The sequence below is a fragment of the Macrotis lagotis genome, chromosome X (genome assembly GCF_037893015.1).
Source record: "Macrotis lagotis isolate mMagLag1 chromosome X, bilby.v1.9.chrom.fasta, whole genome shotgun sequence".
NCBI lineage: Eukaryota > Metazoa > Chordata > Mammalia > Peramelemorphia > Peramelidae > Macrotis > Macrotis lagotis.
In genome coordinates, this window is record NC_133666.1 from 440,539,908 (window position 1) to 440,564,120 (window position 24,213).

Below are 24,213 nucleotides of genomic sequence, written 5' to 3' on the forward strand. Positions count from 1 at the left end.
ATTTGTTATCATGAGCATATGTTGACTATCATCACACTTCAAGTCTTAAACATCATCTTTTACCTTCTAAAAATGTTACATTGGTCAGGACCAAAAATCACTGAATAGCAGCAAAGCTGTTTAGATACTCAGGAGTAAAGGTGAACTAGACCTTGGAGTGGTAATGCAGAGGTTCATCCTTAAACTCAATATCCATAGTTATTCTTCAGATTTTCTTTCTTGAGCTTCCCTTTCACCATAGTAGATTACTATTTTTCCCACAAATATTAACTCCACAACTATCTGAATAGATCATGATTGACTATAGATAGAAAATTCACCTCTGAAGGGGTAATTCTTTGGTGATTCTTAGCTCATGTGCTCCATAAGTAACTTATACTCATTGCCAAGACCCTACCCAAGAATTATCTAGCTTGAGATGGAGCCAAAATGACAGAGGAGAGGGAGCATTTTAGTCATTTTCTCTCTAACATTCCCAAAAAAACCCTTTAAAATAAGACATCAAATCAAATCCTAGACCAGCAAAATCATCAAAAGGTCAAAATAAAATATTTTTCTAGTTCAAGACAATGCAGGAGAGGTCAGAAGGCCTGTGAAATTGGGGTGGAGAATTATTGGGAATAAAACAACCATCTTGGAAGCAGCAGCAGTAATGACAAAAATAGGAGCAGTCATACCAAGAACTCTTTTCCCCTGGAAATGGTCGGGAAACTGAACATGGCAAGAAAGAGATTACAGTGGACCCATATGTGGGCACTGAGGACAGAAAAAGGAACTATTTGTAAGATCTAAAGCTCATGACACAATTCCAGGACCCAGTTCCAATGCATAGAAGAGGATTTGTGGTTGCAAGGAAGCAGGAGCCCAGGTTCCAGATAGCAGTTACAGAGAAGAAGAGCAGGTGTCTAGGTACCTGGTCACAATTCAGGACAGAGAAGTACCACTAGTGCTTGTTGTCACAAGGGAGGGAATGCCTTTCCTGAGAAAGTTCTAGAAACTAGAAGAAGAGATTAATATCACACTTCTCCTTAGATCACACCATCTTGGAAGTACTGTAAACTTAAAGACCCCAGAACTAGCTGTGAAAACAGAAGGGCAAAAAAAATGCAATAAATAAATTTCAAAGTCAAGTTAAAGGTGGAAAATTGGAAAATAACAACAGCAAAACAATAACAATCAACTATGGAGAAAAGAAATCTTAAGACAGAAACTCTGGAGAATATAATTACATAAAATATAACAATATCTTAAAGTAAGATTCAAATTGGACAAAACTCAGCAAGAATTCATGGAGAGGGGTGGCTACGTGAGGTAATGGATAAAGCACCGGCCGTGGAGTCAGAAGTACCTGGGTTCAAATCCAGTCTCAGACCCTTAATAATTACCTAGCTGTGTGGCCTTGGGCAAACCACTTAACCCCGTTTGCCTTGCAAAAACTTAAAAAAAAAAAAAAAGAATTCATGGAGATACAAAAAAAAAAAGATTTGACTTTTAAAAACAAATGGAGGGTAGCTAGGTGGCGCAGTGGATGGCACAGTGGATAGAGCACTGGCCCTGGAGTCAGGAGTACCTGAGTTCAAATCCAGTCTCAGACACTTAATAATTACCTCGTTGTGTGGCCTTGGGCAAGACACTTAACCCCATTTGCCTTGAAAAAGCCTTAAAACAACAACAACAACAACAACAAAAGGAACTAAATGGTATAGCATCCAAACACTTAGAGGAGAAGTTGAATGAGTTACAGGAAGACCTAGACAGTAAAACTCTACTGGTAGGAGACCTCAATCTCCCGCTCTCAGATTTAGATAAATCTAACCATAAAATAAACAAGAAGGAAGTTAAGGAGGCAAATAGATTGTTGGAAAAACCTAAGCATGATAGTCATTTGGAGAAAATTGAAGGGGTATAGAAAGGAATATACTTTTTTCTGTAGTACATGGCACTTACACAAAAAATGACCATGTACTAGAACATAAAAAGATAATAATCAAATGGAGAAAGGCAGAAATAGTGAATACATCCTTCTCACATCATAATGCAATAAAAATCACACTCAATAATGGGCCAGGGAGAGATAGAACTAAAGCTAATTGAAAATTAAATAATCTCATTTTAAAGAATGAGTGGATCAAACAACAAATTATAGAAATAATTAATGATTTCATCCTAGATAATGGCAATAATTAAACAACATACCAGAACTTATGCGATATATTCAAGGCAGTTGTCAGGGTATATATTATATCTTTAAATGTTTACATGAATAAATTAGAGAAAGAAGAAATCAACAAATTAAACATGCAAGTAAAAAAATAGAGAAAGAACAAATTAAAAACCCCCAATTAAATATCAAATTAGAAATTCTAAAAATTAAAGGAGAAATTAATAAAATCAAAAGCAAGAAAACTATTGAATAAATAAAACTAATAAATAAAGCTCACCATTGGTTTTATGGAAAAAACAAGAAAATTGATAAACTTCTGGTTAATTTGAGTTAAAAAAGACAGAAGAAAATCAAATTGCTAGTATCATAAAAGAAAAAGGTGAACCCACCACCAATGAGAAGGAAATTAAAGTAATAATTTGGAATTATTTTGCCCAACTGTATGCCAATAAAATTTGATAATCTACGTGAAATGGATGAATATTTACAAAAATATGTTATCTAGGTTAAATGAAGAGGAAATTAAATATCTAAATAACCCTACCTCAGAAAAATAAATTCAATAAGCCATCATTGAACTCCCTAAGAAAAAATCTCCAGGGCCAAATGGATACACATGTGAATTCTACCAAACATTTAAGGAGCAATTGGTTCCAATTCTATATAAACTTTTTTGGAAAAATAGGTGAAGGGGCAGCTTGTGGCACAGTGAATAGCACACTGGCCCTGGAGTCAGGATGATCTGAGTTCAAATCCAGCCTCATACACTTAATAATTACTGATCTGAACTTGGGCAAATCACTTAATCCCACTGCCTTGCCAATATAAAAGAAAGAAAAAGAAAAATAGGTGAAGACAGAAATCTAACTCTTTCTATGCCACTGATATGGTGTTGATACCTAAACCAGGGAAGAGTCAAAACAAAGAAAGAAAATTATAGACCTATCTCCCTGATGAATATAGATGTGAAAATCTTAAATAAAACATTAGCAAAATAATTGCAGCAAGTCATCACTAAGGTAATACACTATGACCAAGTAGGATTTATCCCAGGAATGCAGGGTTGGTTCAATATTAGGAAAACTGTTAATATAATTAACTATATCAATAAAAAACCTATCAGAAATCATATGATTTTATCAATACATGCTGGAAAAGTCTGAAAAAAATGCAGCACCCATTCTTACTAAAAACACTAGAATTTGAGGTGACAAAGAATTGGAAATTGGAAATCAAGTGAATGTTCTTCATTTGGGCAATGGCTTAACAAACTGCAGTATATGTTATCATGGAACACTATTGTTCTATTAAAAACCAGGAGGGGTGGGAATTCAGGGAAGCCTGGAAGGATTTGCATGAACTAATGCTGAGTGAGATGAGCAGAACCAGAAGAACATTGTACAACAAAACAGTAACTTGGGGGTGATGGTCAACCATAATGGACTTGCTTGTTCCATCAGTGCAATAATTGGAGATAATTTGGGAATATTTGAGATAGAGAATACCATCTGTATCCAGAGAAAGAATTGTGAAGTTTGAACAAAGACCAAAGACCTTTAATTATTTTTTAAAGTTATCTTATTATGTAATTTTCTCTTATACTTATACTTATCTCTTATACTTATACTTATCTCTTATACTTTATGTTTCTTCCTTAAGGGGATGATTTCTCTCTCATCACATTCAACTTAGATCAATGTATACCGTGGAAACAGTGTAAAGACTAACAGACCGCCTTCTGTGGGAGGTGGGGGGGAGGGAAAAAAATTGGGGGGGGGGGGAATTATAAAATTCAAAATAAATAAAATCTTTTTAAAAAATACTAGAGAGTGAAGGAATAAATGTATTGTTTCTTAGAATAATAAGCAGTATCTATCTGGAACCATCAATGAGCATTATAGTCAATGGGGAGAAGCTAGAGGCATTCCCACTAAGATCAGGGGTGAAACAAGGATGCCCATTATCACCACTACTATTAAATATTGTATTAGAAATGTTAGCTTTAGCGATAAGAGAAGAAAAGGAAATTGAAGGAATTAGGATTGGAAAGGAAGAGACAAAACTCACTCTTTGCAGATGACATGTTGGTATGCCCAGAGAATCCTAAAATATCATATTAAAAAACTACTAGAAACAATTAGCAACTTAAGCAAAATTGCTAGATAAAAATAAACCCTCATAAAACCTCAACATTTCTATATACGACTAGCAAAATACAGCAGAAAGAGCTAGAAAGAGAAATCCCATTCAAAGTAACTTCAGACTATATTAAATACTTGGGAATCTACCTGCCAAGGCAGACTCAGAAACTTAATGGAAAACAATTACAAAATACTTCTCACACAAATAAAATCAGATTTAAATAACTGGGCAAATATCAACTGCTCATGGATAGGCTGAGCTAATATAATAAAAATGACAATTCTACTGAGATTAAACTACTTGTTTAGTGCCCTACCAATAAAAATTCCAAGAATTTACTTTAATGAGTTAAAAAAAATTGTAAGTAAATTCATATGAAGAAATAAAAAGTCAAGAATTTTCAGGAGTTTAATGAAAAAAAGTGCAAAAGAAGGTGGCTTAGATCTAAAGATTATACTATATATTATATATAAAATTATATTATAAAGCATCAGTGATCAAAACTGTCTGGTATTGGCTAAGAAATAGAGTGGTGGATCAGTGTATTATTCTAAATAGACTAGGTGCAATAGTAGGCAAGGATTATAGTAATCTACTGTTTGATAAAGCCAAAGAGTCAGGGCATCTAGGTAGCACAGTGGAGGGGCAGCTAGGTAGCGCAGTGGAGGGGCATCTAAGTAGCGCAGTGGATAGAGCACCAGCCTTGGAGTCAGGAGTACCTGGGTTCAAATCCAACCTCAGACACTTAATAATTACCTAGCTGTGTGGCCTTGGGCAAGCCACTTAACTCCATTTGCCTTGTAAAAAAAAAAACCTAAAAAAAAAGCCAAAGAGTCCAACTATTGGGATAAAAACTCTCTCTTCAATAAAAACTGTAGGGAAAATTGGAAGTTAGTATGGAAGAAACTTGGATTAGACCAACATCTCACACCCTATACCAAGATAAGATCAAAATGGATACAGGATTTAGACATAAAAATATTATAAGCAAACTAGGAGATCAAAGAATAGTTTGCTTGTCAGATCTATGGAAAGAGAAGCAGTTGATGACCAGGGAAGAAATAAAAACATCATTAAAAACAAACTATATAATTTTGATTAAATTAAAAGGCTTTTGGACAGACAAACCACTGTAACCAAGATCAAAAGAAATGTAGCAAATTTGGAAACAATTTTTACAACTAGTATTTCTGACAGAAGGCTCATTTCTAAAATATACAGAGAACTGAGTCAAATTTTCAGAAAAAAAACAAGCCATTCCCCAACTGACAAATGGTCAAAGGATGTACAAAGGCAATTCATAGATGAGGAAATCGAAGCAATCCATAGTCATATGAAAAACTTCTCTAAGAAAAATTCAAATTAAAGCACCTCTGAGGTATCACCTCAAATCTCTCATACTGGCCAATATGACCAGAAAGGACAACAATCAATGTTGGAAGGGATGTGGGAAATCTGAGACACTAATACATTATTGGTGGAGCTGTGAATTCATCCAACCTTTCTAGAGAGCAATTTGGAATTACACCTAAAGGGCAACAAAAATGTGTGTCCCCTTTGATCTAGCAATACCACTACTGGGTCTATACCCTGAAGAGATTATGAAAAAGGGTTAAAAACATAACTTGTACAAAAATATTCATATCAGCCCTGTTTGTGGTAGGAAAGAATTGGAAATGGAGTGACAGTCCATTAACTGGGGAATGGTTTAATAAACTGTGGTGTATATAGATGTGTGTGTGTGTGTGTGTGTGTGTGTGTGTGTGTGATGGAACACTATTGTTCTATTAGAAACTAGGTGGAATGGGAATTCAGGAAAGCCTAGAAGGATTTGCATGAACTGATGCTGAGTGAGATGAGCAGAACCAGAAGAATATTGTATCCCCTAACAGCAACATGGGGTTGTTTATTAACTTTAATAGACTTACTCATTCCATCAGTGCAACAATCAGGGACAATTTTGGGATATCTGTGATGGAGAATGCCATCTGTATCATGAGAAAGAATTGTGGAGTTTTGAACAAAGACCAAAGACTATTACCTTTAATTTTTTTTTTAAAAGTTATCTTATTATGTAATTTTGTTATCTATTATTTTTTCCTCAAGGATTTGATTTCTCTCTCAACACATTCAATTTACAACATTGTATAGCATGGAAATAATGTAAAGACTATCAGACTGCATTTTGTGGGGGGATGGGGGAGGGAAGCAAAATTAGGAGAAAAATTATAAATAAATAAATGAAATAAATGATTGAATGAATGAATGACTAAATTAATTAATTAATTAATTAATGATAAACAAGAAAACAAATAAATGAAACAAGTGGAAAAGGGCACAGCCAGGTGGTGCATCAGACAGAGCACCGGCACTGGAATCAAGAGGACCGAGTTCAAATATGGTCTCAGACACTTGATATTTATTAGTTATGTGACCTTGGACAATCACCTGACCCCATTGCCCACAAAAACAAACAAACAAAAAAATGGCAGAAAAATGGGACAATAAATGAGAGTGAGGGATACCAAGAAAAAAACCCTTTAAAAATAATTGACTGATAAAAGAAGTCCAAAAATCTCACTAAAGAAAATAACTATTTAAAGAATTGAATTGGACAAATGGAAAAAGAAATTTTTTAAAAGCTTCATTGAAGAAAATAATTTCTTAAAAATTAGAATTGGTGGGGGGTGAGGAGGGAGGCAGTTAGGTGGTACAGTGGATAAAGCATTGGCCCTGGAATCAGGAGGATCTGACTTCAAATATGATGTCAGACACTTAATACTGACTTGACTATGTGACCTTGTGCAAATCACAACCCCATTGCCTTAAAAAAAATTTTAAAAAAAAAGAATTAGAATTGGCCAAGTGAATGTCTATGTGCCATCAAAAAGCAATAAAACAAACTAAAAGAATTTAAAAACATCAGAAAAACAACTGAAACTGAAAAATAGAACAAGAAAAGATAATTTAAGAATTATTGGGAGGCAAAAGAATTATTGCCTATCTAAAACTCATGGTCAAAAAAAGAGGCTAGCCATCATATTTCAAGAATTTAAAGAGAAAAAAATCCCCAATATCTAGAACTGTAGGGGAAATAGAAATTAAGTTACATCACTGATCAACTCCTGATTACAGATTCCAAATGAAAACTCTCAGGAATATTATAATTATGATCAAGAGTTCCCAAGTCAAGGAAAATGCACCACAACCAGGAAAAAAAATTGTTCAAATACCATAGAACCAGAGTCAAGATCAGAAAGGATTTAGCGGCTAACCATAATAAAGAAGTGGAAGATTTCAAATATGATCATTGAGAGGCAAAGGAGTTGGGATTACAACTAAGAATAAACTCCCAGAGGAGAAGTAAAAAAATTGGGACTCCTGGTGCACTGTTGGAATTGTGAACTGGTTCCAACCAGTCTGGTGAACAATTCAAAATTACACTCAAACAGCTTTATAATTATGCTTTCATTCTCTTTAACACAGCAATGCCACAATTAGGTATGAATCCCAAAGAGATTAAAGAAGGAAAGAGTCCTATTAAGTACAAAACTATTTATAGTAGCTCTTTTAGTGATAGCAAAGAATTGGAAATTGAGAGGATGTCCATCCCTTGACTAAACAAACTAGTTTATGATTGTGATGGAATTCTATTATACTCTGAGAAATGATAAACAAGATGCTTTCAGAAAAACCTGAGAAGACTTATAAGAACTGATACAAAGTAAGTGAGCAAAACCAAGGGAATGTTGTACAGCAATGGCATTATTGTACAATAATGAAGTGTGAATAACAGCTAGCTTCAGTAATACAATAATCCAGACCAATACCAAAGGACTTATGATGGAGAAGATTATCAAACCCCCAGGAAAGAATTGAAAGAATCTGAATAAAACTCAAAGTATACTTTTTTTTATTTTTGCTTTTGACAGGAGAGGGGGTTGTCTGTTTTCTTTTGCAATATGCTTAATATGAAATATATTTTTACATAAATTCACATGAATATTTGATATCAAATTACTTGCCTTCTCAAGAAAGGGGGAATAATAGAAAGAAAAAAAGACAATTTGGAACTCATAACTTAAAAATGAATGTTAATTTTTACACATGATTGGGAAATGCTAAATGAATTATTTTTTAGAAAACAATAACTTGCCCACCAAAACTTAGTAGAATATCTAGGATAGAAAAATGAATATTTAAAGAAATAAAGGACTTTCAGACCAGAACTGATCAGAAAGACAAATACAAAGTTATAATAAAAATAAGAAAACTCTATTATTCTTTAGCTAAAGTTTTAAAAAAGGTGGGAATACAAAATATGATTTCAGAAAAGAAAAAGCAAAAATAGACCTAATTAAAAGAGATTTTGCTAGCAAATACCATAGACAATGAAGTACTAAACAAATAGGTAACAAATAGCATAGCATGCAATTCTTAAAGGAAAAGTTTAATGAGTTACAGAAGGAGATAGAGTAAAACTATATTAATGGGGAACCTCAACTTTTTCCTCTCAGAACTAGATAAATCTAAGATAAATTTTTAAAAAGTAAAGGAGATGAACAAGATTTTTAAAAAGAAGAATGTTGCAAAGGTATAAAAGGGGATATATTCCTTTTCTCTCAGCTGTATATGGTTCACAAAATCTGACCGTGTATTAAGGTACAGAAATTTCACTAATCTAGAAAAGCAATAATGGTAAATGCAATCTTCTCAGATCATAATGCAATAAAAATTATATTCAATAAAGGACCAAAAACTGGAACATAAATACCTAAAGGATAGGCATGTTTTAATTTGATAAAGATAGATCTAAACAAATGGAGAAGTATTAATTGTTCATTGATAGACAGAGCCAATATAATAAAAATAACAGTTCTACTAAATTAATTTACTTATTCAAAGTCATACATCCAAATTATCAAATAATTTTTATTAGGAAAAAGCAATAACAAAATTCAGAAAAATATCCTTTGACCCAACAATACCAATACTAGGAAAGTGTCCCAAAGATATCAAAAAAAAGGAAAATAGATTTTATGTACAAAAATATTTATAGCAATTCTTCATGTGGTAGCAAAGAATTGGACATTGAGCGGTTGCTATTGATGAATAACTGAACAAGTTAAGGAATATAGTGGAATAATATTATACTATAAGAAATGTTGAGAGAGATGGTTTCAGAAAAACCAGGGAGACTAATATGAACTGATACAAAGTGAAGTGAGGAGAATCAGAGGATTATTTTATTTAGTAACAGCAATATTATTATAATAAACTGCTAAAGCTTCAATTAATTTGTCATTATATATATATATATATATATATATATATATATATATATAATAATACCCAACTACTCCAAAGGAGTCATGATTAAAAAAAATGTTATCCCACCACCAGAGAGGGAATTAATGAACCTTGAGTGCAGATTGAAGCAGAATTTTTTCCATTTTATTTTACTTGATTTCTTTGCATCATACCTAATAAGGAAATATGTTTTACATGATTTCACATGTAATTATGAAAATTCTGTTTGCTTTCTCAGTGGGTAAAAAATGGGCTAAAGGGAAGGAAATTGAAATTTTAAATAAGAATAAATGTTAAAAGTAAAATAAAGAAAAAGAAGGGAAAAAATCACTGATTAACATTAAAAAAAGGAAGAAAAAAATGTTTCTAACTTGAAAGCCAGTGAGCTTGCCAGAACTGACAATTCTTTGGCATAGTGATAAAGAACTCAGAGTGAACACCACATCACAAAGATGCATTGAAGTAAGTCTCTAATAGCACACAAATATATTTAAAATTATCCTCATTTGGAGATGCAATAGATTATTCAAGATCTTAAATGCTTTCAAAAGTATTTTGTTTATTTATTTCAAGTTAAAATGTGAATTTTTTAATTTTTTACTTAAATTTTAAAACTTTATATAAAGATATCATGATACTCATAATACCTATAATAGTCACATTGTATAGGGAAAAGCTTCCACAAAAACAAAACAAGAACCTAATTCACCAGCCTGCAGCTCAAAGTATGCCCTCAATTAGCACTTTATTTAGAGTCTTTGTCCTTGTTCTGGGTCACCCATTGTAACAACTATTTCCAGCAAATTGGGTTAGAAAGAGTGGTAGGATTCAGCCCATTCAGACTAGTTCAGCAGAACTTTATGTTGAGTTCCATGAACCAGTTGTTAAAAATGGCACTTGTAATCAGGATTCTCTCTAAGGTGGGTGCCTGGGCAGTTGCCTAATTTAAAAATCACAAATTTACATTCCTTCCTCTTTTTTAACATTCATCTGTGCAAGTGTTTTTTAAATGCCTATAGCAATTTTCATTCCTTTCAAAAGGTGAAAAAAAATTAACAGAAGTATGTATGTAATTTTTATTGATTCATTTCTTAAAACTCATTATACTCTTGATGAAATGCTACATTTTAGTTCCCTCTTTTTATTGCTTCAATACACAAACATATATAATGTAAAGAAAAAAAGTGCCAAATAAGCTGAAATGTTTCTGTTTTGTGTTATGCCCAAGATTTCCCCAAGATATTATGAGTGCCCAGATCTTCCCTGAATGGTAAAACCAATAGGAAGCTGGGAACTGATAGAAATATAGATTTCAAGAATTATATTATTGCCCATTTTGGAAGCCATGGAGGTAGAAGGAAAAAACAAGTTAGAATAGGTAAAATGAGTTTTGGTCCTACATATGTTCTAATATTGGCTGCTGTGCTGACTTAGCTGCTTTCACTCCAAAAGAAAGATTGCTTACTGTGAGTAACATAACATAATCTAGTTTTGTGTACCTCTTTTATTGTTCTCATTTCATTTGAGTGTTCAATGCATGAAATATTAAATTACCTTTTGTATATCTTTTTGTATACTTAAAACAGTCATTAGGGCAAGAGAACCAGTTGTTAATTTATTTGAATCCTACCAGTGGCTAGAAAGGTAAGAACATTGTCACACATGTATACTCATTATATTATTTATGTAGTTAATATTTACATCTTATGTAGTATAGTTATATTATATATAATATACAGTTATATATATATACAAAATAATATGTATTATACAAAATTTAATGTTATACCAAACATATGTGGAAGGCAATACAGCATGAGGGAAATTGCCATAATGTCATTGTTTGATCAGATATGTAACACTTTACAAATCTATTAAATATTTCAAGACTGAGTTTCCTCATCTATTTACCCAGGTGCTGAAGTGATTTTTTTAAACCTTCATTTTTTCAATGACTTTCAGTTTTTCCTTGTTGAATGGCTACTTCCTGGCTATCTAAAAATGCATTTATATCTCTCCCTCACTTGATCAAATCATGCTCACTAACTCCTTTATCATTAAAAGTATATGTTCCAGGGGAGGCTAGGTGGCATATTGGTTAGGCAGCACCAGTCAGGAGTGCCTGAGTTCAAATCCGGCCTCAGACACTTAATAATTACCTAGCTGTGTGGCTTTGGGCAAGCCACTTAACCCCATTTGCCTTGCAAAAAACCTAAAAAAAAAGTATATGTTCCATCTCCACTTCCTTTCTTCTCACTCTCCTCTCAACTCTCTGCAATCTAGTATTTGATGTCATCATTCAATTAAAATTACTCCCTTTGAAGTTAATTTTCAAATTAATCTTAAATTTAAGAGGTTCTCCCTCTATAGTCATGCTTTTTGACTTCTTCAAAATCTTTGATACTGTTGATCATCCTCTTCCTATTATTCACTTCTCTCTGAGATTTTTGTGGCATTGCTCTCACTTGGTTCTCCTTCTGATTGACTAACTGTTCCTTCTTAGTTTCCTTTGCTAAACTATCCTGCAAATAATGACCATCAACAAGGAGTGTATCCCAGTGGCCTCCCTATTCTCCATCTTTGCTATCTAGCTTGGTGATTGCATCACCTCATATGGGTTCAGTAATCATCTCAAAACAGATTATTTCCATATCTATTTGTTTAGCTTCCTATTATCTCAGGATTAATTATAAAATTCTCTGTTTGGTTTTTAAAGTTCCTAACAATCTGTTTCCTTACTAACTTTACAATCTTCTTATTCTTTTTTTCCCCTCCTTAATCTTGGAAATCCAGTTACAGTGGTCCTGTTGTTCCTTCAACATGACCCTCCATCTCCTGTATTCACACTTTTCCACTGGCTACCCTTTGTGCTTGGAATGCTCATCCTTATTTCAGTCCCTTGGCTTCCCTTACCTGCCTTCAACACTAAACTCAAATCTTACCTTCTATAATTGGCCTTTCCCTTTTGCTAATACCTTTTCCCTAAGAGTACCTTTCATTTGCATCGCACATACCTTGTATGTAAATAGTTGTTTGCATGTTGTCTCGTCCATTAGATAGGTACCATATATTTTCTTTTAATTTTCTTAGTGTTTGGTACAAAATAAGAAAGCTTGTTTACCCACTAATGTCTGAAAAGAGGCAGCCCTCTGTCTCTCTTCCTTCTAGCCCTAAACTCTCTTACAGAAAAAGGAAAGAAAAAAAACAAAGGAATTGTACCTGGAATAATGTTGTTCTCCATTACTGTGATATAGTCATCTCGATCTGAACGGGAATGTTCATGCACAAATCCCAAAGTATGGAGGATCTCATGTTGAACTGAACCTATTTTGTCACAGGTGTAACCTATGGAAATACGTTGTTTGCCTTTGTGTCTATTTCCCACTGGGGAGTGGCACCTAAAAACAAAACATAAAGTGGCAAGATGACTGACATGGTAGCCCAGGCTTTCTCCCCAGATATCTAAACTTCATTTCAAATTACTTCCCATCCCAACCTAAGCCAGGCAGAAAGGCTAACAAATAATAGATCTCTTTGATTCCAGTTTCCTCTCCTCATGCTCCTGCTCCTGCACTTGTAAAGAAATTGACAAACAGTGAAGCAGTGAAAAAAAGGTGGAGTGAAAAAGAGGAACAGAAGCAATAATTCACAATTATTAAAAGTTGAAAAATTGAGAGCTGAAGGAGAAAAATAAGGAAATTCAATTAGTGAAACAAAACATTCTGAAAAGAATTGTTCATGCCAGAATATCAGGGCATGTTCAACTATTGCAGTTTGATTGCAATTGGCTCCTATGGATAATGTCTAGTTATAAGCATGTTCTAGTGCCTATTGAAGAATATAACCTAAAAACAAAGCACAAAGTGGTAAGCTGACTGACATTGAGGTTGGTCAATGGTTAAGGCTCTTGGCTATTATTGTTGAAAAAAGACTAAAAATAGCTTAACTATGTTTGAGACAAAGTTCGGAATGCTCTGCCACAGGCCAGATACAAATACTCCATGTGAAAACAGGGGTACTAACTCTAAACTTATATATGTCATGTTTCCTTTGAGCTGTTTCAATTCTGTCTTCCTCATAGAGCGCAACACCCTCACTGATGAGAGGCCACCATGCTGGGTGGTCCTTTGCCAATGTCTCCCATGCTGTACAATCAATCCCAAAGTTCTTAAGAGAAACCTTCAGTGTGTCCCAGTATTGCTTCTTCTGACCCCCTTGTGAGCACTTCTCCTGTGTGAGTTCTACATGAAATAGTCTGTATGATAAGCATACTTCTGGCATTCTAACAAATGTGCCCAGCACATCATAGCTGCGTTCTCTGAGGTAATGTTAGAAGGCTCAGTAGTTTAGTTCAAGAAGGGACCTCAGTGTCTGGTATCTTCTCCTACCAGATGATCTTCAGAATCTCCTTAAGATAATTTAAATGGAAGGGATTCAGTTTCCTGACATGGTGTTGGTAAGTTGTCCAGATTTCACAGATATACAACAGTGAACACAATGGTTCTGTAGAAATTCAGTTTGATAATTAGTCTAATACTTTTTCTTTCCCATACTTTTTTCCCAGAATTTCCCCCAAAGATTGAGCTAGCTCTGGGAATGCATATGTCAACTTCAATGTCAATGTGTCCTGGAAAGGACACTTCCAAGGTAACAATACTTAAAACTTCTCCATTTCTTGCAATCAATGGTTCCACATATGGATGATGTGGTGCTAGCTGATGGAGCACTTGTGTTTTCTTGGTGTTTATTGTTAGACCAAAATTAACACAAGCAGCAGAGAATCGAGTCATACTCTGTTACACCTCAAAATCAGAGGCTGCATTGGATACACAATCATCTGAAAACAGAAGATCATACACCAACACTTTCTCCACTTTGGTCTTGGCCTTTGTAGCCTTTTCAATTAAAAGAATTTACCATCAGTGTGGTAGCTGACCTTGATGCCGTGTTCATCTTCAGTGAAGTCATTTGATAACATGGTTGAAAATATCATGCTAAAAAGCATGGGAGCAAGAACATATCCTTGTTTCACTCCATTGGTGGCCAAGAAATATCGAGAGCATCATCCACTATCCAGAACTTAAGCATGTACACCATCATGAAACTGATGTACAATATTGATGAACTTCACCAGACAACCAAATTTTAACATAATTTCCCATAAACCCTCATGACTGATGGTATCAAAGACCTTGGTCAGATCCACAAATGTTGTATATAGATCTCTATTCCACTTCTGGCATTTTTCCTGGAGTTGTCAGGCAGCAAACACCATATCAACCATTCTTCAATCCTTTCTGAAGCCACACAGGCTCTCAGGGAGGTGACCATCTTCCAGGTTAAGGGTCAGCCTATTGAGAAAGCCTCTGACAAGAATCTTACCAGGAATGACTAAAAAAGAAACATCCCTGTGATTGTCATAGGACAATCTATTTCCTTTACCCTTATAGAGATGGACAATGGACATATCCTTGAATTCTTGGGGGATAACCTCTTCATGGAAAATTTCAGTCAGTTTTTGGATGAGCAATGGACTCTCCCACCTTGTAGTTCTCAGCTGCATTAGAATCAGCACCTGGTGCTTTGCCACTTGAAAGGAGCCTAAAGGCATTCAAAACCTCTTCTTCAATTGGAAATTCATCTAAGGACTGATTGATTTCAACTTGAAATAAATGGTCAATGACTTCTGCTTTGATTAATGATGGTCTGCTAAGAACACTATAGAAGCGTTCATCCCATCTCTCAAGTGTTCCTATCATTGATCAATGTGGATCCATCAGCACTGAATAGTTGAGATGGCCATAGGTCTTTGACTCATAAATGACCTTCAGGACTTCATAAAAGAACTGCATAAAATTGAATTTCATCTGCCTTCTTATGCCAAGTCCAATATCTCTCTAAGTTTCATTTGTACTTTACTTTTAATGGAATTAAATATTGCCTTCTTAGAAATAAATAAACTATCCTGTTAGAGTTTTCATTTTTTCATTCTGCACATGTTCTGAACCAAATGAACTAATGCAATGCTGTACACCAGATCTCTGAAAGTTAACCACTCTTTTTCTGTTCCACTATTGCCAACTCCGTGTTGGCTGCATTTTCCCTGCAAGTTAACAACAAACTGTTGAGGCTCAGAGTGACACTCTAATCTCTTGACATTATTTTCTCCTAGTAGTCATTTTGCCTTGGGGCCACTGCTCTGGATGAATGTGAATAATTAGCTGGGAGAGGATGTGTCTGTGATCAGTCCAGCACTCTGAACCACACATTGTCTTAGTCACTATCACACCCTATCTGTCTCTTCTCCCTTAAAATCACATAGTCTATTAGATGCCAATTTTTGCATGCTACAACTTCCTAAAGCCATAGGTGAGAGTTAGATGGCTCAGCTGGACATCAAAAGTGGAAAGCAAACCTGGAAAAGACTTGGTAGCCCTCACATCTGAGTTACTAGTCTTCCTTGAATACACGTACTAAGAGGCATGATTACTTACTAAGGTTATGTAATAACAATTAACCCACAAATAGGAGTTCAAAGATGCATTAGCAATATGAACAGAAACCTTAATTCAGGACTAAGCCTAGAGAAACAAGAAAATAGAAGAGATGTACTACTTTAAAAAAAAATATTAGATTTAGAGATATCTCTAAATCTGTACTACAAGTTCCACAACCTGCAAGTAGGGGTTCAAAGGAAAAATGCATTTTTCCATAATGACCACATAAATACCTAGAAAAAACTGAAGCAAGACATGAAAAATGAGATTAAATCTCTGGAGAAATCAATTAAAAGAATAACAAATTGGGCAGCTAGGTGGCATAGTGGATAAAGCACTGGCCTCGGAGTCAGGAGTACCTGGGGTCAAATTCAGTCTCAGATACTTAATAATTACCTAGCTGTGTGGTCTTGGGCAAGCCACTTAACCCCATTTGCCTTGCAAAAAAAAAAAAACCTAAAAAAAAAGAATAACAAATAGCTTAAAAGAGAAAGTAGTGCCATACCAGATCTAAAACTACAATATAAAGAGAAAGTCATCAAATATACAATATACAATATAAAGAGACAGTCATCAAAATTCTTTGGTACCAGCTAAGAAATACAGTGGCTTGCAGAGCCAAGATGGTGACAGGAGAAGAGCCTCTCTTAGGTGCTCTCTTTATATATATAATATTTCAAAACTCATAAAATAATGACCCTAACAAAATTTTTGAGAGACAGAACCCACAGAGGGGTCGAGTCAGGCAGTTCTACAGAACAAGGTAACCTAGAAAATAGTGGAAAGGCTCCGCTCCATGGGGTTAGGGGGCGGCCCACCAGAGGAAAGAACTTCAGCCTCCCAGAGGCAGCCCCAGTGCTCCTGGGAGTCATGGCTCACAGCAGTGTAGGCAATGTCCTGTTCTACACCCTGGTGAGCACCAAGCACAACTTGGGGGACCTCTTGAAGCACAGCACTCAGGGCACTCAGCAAGCAGTGGTGGCCATGGCAACCCAGATCCAGGAAAGGGAAGCAGGTGGAGCCAGTAAGCAGGAGCCCCCAGGCAACTGAGCCTTGAGTGCTCCACCAAAGGTAGGGAAGTGGAGAGAGACCTCTGAAGTCTGTCCTCTGTACCTGGAACAGGACTCTGAGGCTCTGACTACATTCAGATCCTTATCGTAGACTAGACCTCCCATAGAACAGCAGCCCCCCCCCCACCTCAGCCCCATGGCACAGACCAGGAGGGAAGACAGAGCCTCATACACTGAGGTCCTTGTGGAGAGGTGTCCCAATAATACTCAAAAACTCAGAAAGCACCCTAAAACCAGGCAAAGGCTGGGGAAATGAGCAAACAGAGAGAAAAGAGGAACACCATTGAGAAATACATTGTCTATGGTCCCAAGAAGGGTCAAAATACTCAATCTGAACATGAGGAAGCACAAGCTTCTGCATCTAAAGTCTCCAAAAAAAATGGAAATTGGGCTCAGCCTATGACAGAGCTCAAAAAAGATTTTGAAAATCAAGTAAGGGAGATAGAAGAAAAATTGGGAAAAGAAATGAGAGAGATGCAGGAAAAATATGGAAAAGAAGTCAGCAGCTTAGTCAAGGAGATCCAAAAAAAAAAATGCTGAAGAAAATAACATGTTAAAAACCAGCATAGGTCAAATGGATAAAACAGTTCAAAAAGTTATCGAGGAGAAGAATGCTTTAAAAAGCAGAATTGGGGCAGCTGGGTGGCACAGTGGATATAGCACTGGCCCTGGAGTCGGGAGTGCCTGGGTTCAAATTCAGTCTCGGACACTTGATGATTGCCTAGCCGTGTGGCCTTGGGAAAGCCACTTGGCCCATTTGCCTTACCAAAAAAAAAAAAAAAAAAAAACTTAAAAAAAAAAAAAAGCAGAATTGGCCAGCTAGAAAAAGAAATAAGAAAGCTCTCTGAGGAAAACAAATCCTTCAGATCTAGAATGGAGCTAAAGTAAGCTGTTGACTTTACAAGAAGTCAAGACAAAATATTCAAAACCAAAAGAATGAAAAATTAGAAGAAAATGTGAAACATCTCATTGAAAAAAAGCAACTGATTTGGAAAATAGATGCAGGAAAGATAATTTAAAAATTATTGAGATACCTGAAAGTCAGGATCAGGAAAAGAGCCTTGAAATCAGAATTCCTACAAGAAAATTGCCGATATCCTAAAAGCAGAGGGCAAAATAGAAATGGAGAGAATCCATCAATCTCCTCCAGAAAGAGATCCAAAAAAAACAAACCTCAGGAATATTATAGCCAAGTTCCAGAACTCCCTAGTCAAAGAGAAAATATTACAAGCATCCAGAAGGACACAATTCAAATATCATGGAGCTGCAGTCAGGATCACACAGGACTTAGCAGCAACTACATTAAGAGCTCGTAGGGCTTGGAATATAATATTCTGGAAGGCAAAAGAGCTCGGAATGCAACCAAGAATCAACTACCTAACAAAACTGTATGTCCTTGTCCAGGGAAAAAGATGGACTTTCAAAGAACCAGGAGAATTTCAAATGTTCCTGTTAAAATGGCCAGAGCTGAACAGAAAATTAGAACTTCAAATACAGGACTCAGGTGAAGCATAGAGAGTGGAGGAGAAGCATAAAATATGAGAGACATAATGATGGTGAACTGCATATATTCCTTTATAGTAAAATTATACTGATAAGACTCATAAGAAACTTCTCATTTAATATATCAGGTAGAAGAAGTTTATATAAATGAAGCACAGGAGAGAGCTGAATTTGAAGATATAATATATTGTAAAAATGGAGTCAATAACTAAAAGAAAATGTAATGGGAGTAAGAGAAAGGAGAGGTGGAATAGCCTAAGATATTTCATATAAGATTTTTTTATTACAATGAGCTATTGCAATTATATGGAAGGGGAAAGGTTAGGGGGAATGAGGGAATCTTCACTCTCCTCAGAGGTGGCTTGGACAGGAAACATCATATATACTCAATGGGGTATAGGCATCTAGAGTAAGAAGGAGAGAAGGGGGACAGGGGGAAGGGGAGGGAATGTGAGTGATGGAGGAGAGGGTCAACCATGGAAAAGAATGGTTAGATATAATACATTTTTTTCTATAATTCTTGCAATTCTTGCTGGGATTGGATGACCTGTCTGGGACAACAGGGCCAGTTGGTTGTTGGGCCTCAGGGGTGGTATGTGTGCCCTGGAACCTCTTGGCCCCAGGGCTGAACCACTCAGTACATTTAAGAAAAGGGACAGAGTGAAAAGAGAGAGAAAATATAGTGTATGGTAGTGGGGAAGTATGAATGAAGGGAGTTGCAATTAGCAATGGCAGCAGTGGAAAAATATGGAAGTAGCTTTTGTAATGGACTTATCATAAAGAATGTGATCCACCCACGACAGAGCTCATGGTGTTGGAACATGGACTGAAACGCATTTTATTATTATTATTTTTTATTTTGGTTTTTGGTTTTTGCAGATCAATGGAGTTGAGGTGACTTGCCCAGGGTCACACAGCTGGGTGATTGTTGGATGTCAGGCCAGATTTGAACTTGGGTGCTCCTGACTCCAGGGTCGATGATCCATGCACTGTGCCACCTAGCTGCCCCTATTATTATTGTTTTATTTTAATTTTAATTTTCTTCCTCTTTCCATTATTGCTCATGAGGGTCTATATTGGGAGGGGAGGTATTATGTTTACTCTTAAACAAGAATATTTTAATAATGTATAAAAACATCATTTGTATAGAAATAAAAATAAATATAAGAAAAAATAGAGTGGTGGATCCATAGAATAAATCAAGTTCAAAAAAAACAGAAGTAAATGACAATAATGATGTTCTGTGTGATAAACTCAAAGACTCCAGCTTACTGAATAAGAACTCACTATTTGACAAAAACTGCTAGGAAAACTGGAAAAGAATATGGCCTAGACCAACACATTGAACACCTTTTACCAAGATAAAGTTGAAATGGGTATCTGATTTAGATATAAAGGGTGATGCCATAAACCAAATAGGAAAATGAGGAATAGTTTATCTGTCAGATCTATAAAAAATGAAAAGAATTTATGACCAAAGAAGAGATAGAGAACATTATAAAATGCAAAAGGGATTCTTTTGATTACATTATATTAAAAGTGTGCACAACTAAAACCAATGTATCCAAGATTAGAAGGAAAGAAGAAAGTTGAGAAATAACTTTTACAGTCAGTATATGAGCTAAAGACCTCAACTCTAAAGTACATAGAGAGCTAAGTCAAATTCACAAGAGTATAAGTTATCCCCAATTGTTAAATGGTCAAAGAAGATGAACAGAGAGTTTTCAGAAGAAATTGAGATGAAATAGTCACATGAAAAAATGCTCTAAATCCCTATTGATTAGAGAAATGAACATTAAAGCAACTCTGAAGTACCACCTCACAACTATCAACAGAAAAGGAAAAATGAGGAGGCAGAACCAAGAAAGTGGAGTAAAGGGAGGGACTCTCCTGAGTTCTTCCCCAAACCATGCCAAATACCTTTAAATAATGATTCTAACCAAATTCTAAAATGGTAGAACCCACAAAAAGACTGAGTGAAATGATTTTCCAGCCCAAGAGTACTTGGAAGATTGACAAGAAAGGTCATAGTTAGAAAGACCCTGCAGTGAAACCCAGGCAGTGCCAGAACAAACCAGTCCACCAATCCAGGAACAGGAAGTAAGGTAACTGGGTCAGTGACAGCAGTGGTAGTTTCCAGACCTCTCAGTCCAGGGATTACCAAGGATAACTTGGAAGGCCAACAGGAAAACCAGGGTGAGATTGGAGCCTAATCCAGTGTAGACCTCAGCAGCACAGACCTAGAGCCCCAGAGTCACTAAAACAGCAGAGGCAAACTGCTTTCAACCCACAGATGGTGAAGGAGTCTGAAAGAAATTACAGGAGTCTCTTTACTATCACTTAAGCAGTACTCTTTTTATGGTTGTTTTACTCATACTCAGATATGGATCACAGTCTAGAGCCCCAGTCCCAAGAAAAGGAAGAGAAGCACAACAAAACTTATTTCCATGGGAGAACAAGTATCCTCTTCACAGTTCCAGGATAGAAATGAATGCTTGTGGTCATCCACAGACCAGAGTACAGACCAGAGAGTAGTACAAGCCTTTTCTTAGTTCATAAGAGCTTGGAAGAACTAAAAAGTTGCAGGTCCTAGAAGTAGCTCCAAAAAATAACTACAAAAACCCTCAAAAGTTTTGGAATACCCTGGAAGAAGATTCCCACCTTAACAAAGAGTTAAAATCAAATCAGTGGCTAGGGAAATGAGAAAGACACAAAAGGAAAAAAAATCCAACTATAGACAATTACTATAGTCATATGGAAAACCAAAATACATACTCAGAAGAAAATAACAGTGTTAAAGCATCTACATCCAAAGCCTCCAAGAAAAATATGATTTGGATTCAAGTTATGGAAGAACTCAAAAAGTATTTTGAAAATCAAATAAGGGAAGTAGAGGGGAAAATGGGAAGAGAAATGATAGTAATGTGGGGAAAATCATGAAAATTGGGTCAGCAGCTTCCTGAAGGAGATACAAAAAAGATACGGAAGAAAATATCATCTTAAAAACCAGATGGAGTCAAATGGAAAAATAGGTTGAAAAAAGACAATGAGAAGAAGATTGCCTTAAAAAAACAGAATTGGTCAAGTATAAAAAGAGATACAAAATTTTGCTCACTGAAGAAAATAATTTCTTAAAATATAGAATGGGGCAAAGGGAAGTTGATGACTTTGGAGAAATTAATAAACAATAAAACAAAACCAAAAGACTTAAAAATTAGAAGAAAATTTGAAATATCTCACTGGAAAAAAACTGTCCTGGAAAATAGATCCAGGAGAGGTCATTTAAAAATTATTGGACTCTCTGAAAGGCATGACCAAAAAAAAAGAACCTAGACATCATTTTTCAAAAAACTATCAAGGGAGAACTGCCATGATATTCTAGAAGCAAAGGGTAAAATAGAAACTGAAAGAATCTACTTATCATATCCTAAAAGAGATCCCAAAATGAAAACCACTAGGAATATTATAGCCAAATTTAAGAGCTTTCAATGTCAAGGAAAAAATATTGCAAACAGAAAGTATCAATTCAAATATCATGGAGTCACAGTCCAGATAACACAAGATTTAGCAGTTTCTACATTAAGGGATTACAGGGTTTTGAATATGATATTCCAGAAGGCAAAAGAACATGGATCACACCCAAGAATCAGCTACCCAACAAAACTGAATGTAGTCTTTGAAGAGAAAAGATGAAAAAGAAGACTTTCAAACCTTCCTGTTGAAACAATTAGAGCTGAACAGAAAATTTAATCTTCAAATACAAAACTCAAGTGAAGCATAAAAAAAGGTAAACAGGAAAGGCAAACAATAAGGATTTAATGATGGTGAACTGCTTATATTCCAGCATGGGAAGATTATACTGATAACTCATATGAACTTTCTCATTTTTAAGGCAGTTAGAAGGAGTATATCTCGACAACATACAGGTGGAAATTGAAAATTAAAGAGATGATATATAAGAAGATGGAGTTAATGGGTGTATATCCTGGAGAAAAGTAAAAAGGGGAGGTAGACTGGGATAGGTTATTTCACATAAAAGAGACAATAAAAAACTTTTACAGTGGAGTGGAAGAGGGGGGAAGGTGAGGGAGAATGAGTGAGTCTTATTCTCATCAGAATTAGCTCAGAAAATTCTGTAGAGCAATTTGGAACTATGACCAAAGGATTATAAAACTATGCCAACCCTTTGACCTAGCAATGTCAATATTAGCTCTATATTACAGAAAAGATGAAAAAACCAGAAAGAAAAGGATTTATATGCATAAACATTTTTATAGCAGCTCTTTTCTGATGGCAGACCTGGAGATTGAAGGAATGTCCATAAGTGAATGGCTGAACAAATTGTGGTATGTGATTAAGAAGATGATGAATAGATAAAATGCTATCCTGTGTGAAGATGATGAATAGATAAAATGCTATCCTGTTATAAGAAATGATAAACAGAATGCTTTCAGTAAAAAACTTACATGAGAATATGCAATGGTAAATGTACTAAATATAAAGTAATAGTAATATTGTGAGATGATCAGCTGTGAATAACTTACCTTTTCTCAGCTATGCTGTGACAAAACAGAACTCTGAAGGACTAATGATAATGAATATTTCAAAGACAGAACTGATAATGTCTGAATATTTTTTAAGTTTTTTTTTCTACTTTTTTCTTGAGATTTCTCTTTTGGGGGAAGGTTATACTTACTTTTATTTACTATTATCACTATTGTAATAATGATTTTTATGACTACACATTTTTAACTTGTATCAAATAACTTGAATTCTCAATGAGGAGGTTTTACTGGTGGATGTTGAAATTTATTTATGCATGTAACTGGGGAAAAATAAAAGAAAAAGAAAAAAAAATTCTTAATTTTTGTTCAGTATTTTTTTAAACTTCCTAAAGCTATGCTTGGATTTTGCCTCTAAGAAAGAAAAAGAAAAAGGAAAAAATGATCAATGTTGGAAGGGTTGTGGGAAGACTTGGATACTAAGGCATTGTTGGTGGAGTTGTGAACTTACCAAACATTTTGGATCCAGCAATATCACTACTAGATTGGTATCCCAAAAAAAGATCTTAAAAAAGAAGAAAAGACCAACAAAGAACTAGAAATTGAAAGGATGCCCATCAATTGGGGAATGGTTGAACAAGTTTGGTATATGAATGAAAAGGAACATTATTTTTCTATGAGAAATTAGGAGCTCCCTGGTTGAAGAGGAGAGAATAGATACTAACAAATGACAGAGAAAAAAATAAACCTACTCATTTTCTACTTTTATTCCATTTTTTTCTCTCGGGGGTTTAATCTTCTGAATGAAGAGTATCGAACAAAAATAAGTAAAAAGAAGTTAAATCTCAAGATATGTGAGGATATTATGTGACATTACTCAAAATACTGAAAGATTTTGCAGATGTAAGTACTCAACAGCTGGGAGATGACTTTGAGAAGCTTAGGTAAAACAAAAAAGTTGACACTAGAGACAAAACATTGTCTTCCCCTTTTCAAAGAAATAGAGAACAGATGGATAAAACTAT

The 24,213-nt window shown here is 35.2% G+C and overlaps 1 protein-coding gene across 1 annotated transcript in view; it reads right to left on the reverse strand.

The window, feature by feature from the left end:
• LOC141499238 (meprin A subunit beta-like) overlaps positions 1-24,213 on the reverse strand; it is a 75,443-nt gene that overhangs the window by 36,169 nt on the left and 15,061 nt on the right. Inside the window, exon 5 of the mRNA XM_074202069.1 lies at positions 12,836-13,014. Within this exon, the coding sequence (XP_074058170.1) occupies positions 12,836-13,014 (179 nt within the window). The remainder of the gene's footprint in view (positions 1-12,835; positions 13,015-24,213) is intronic.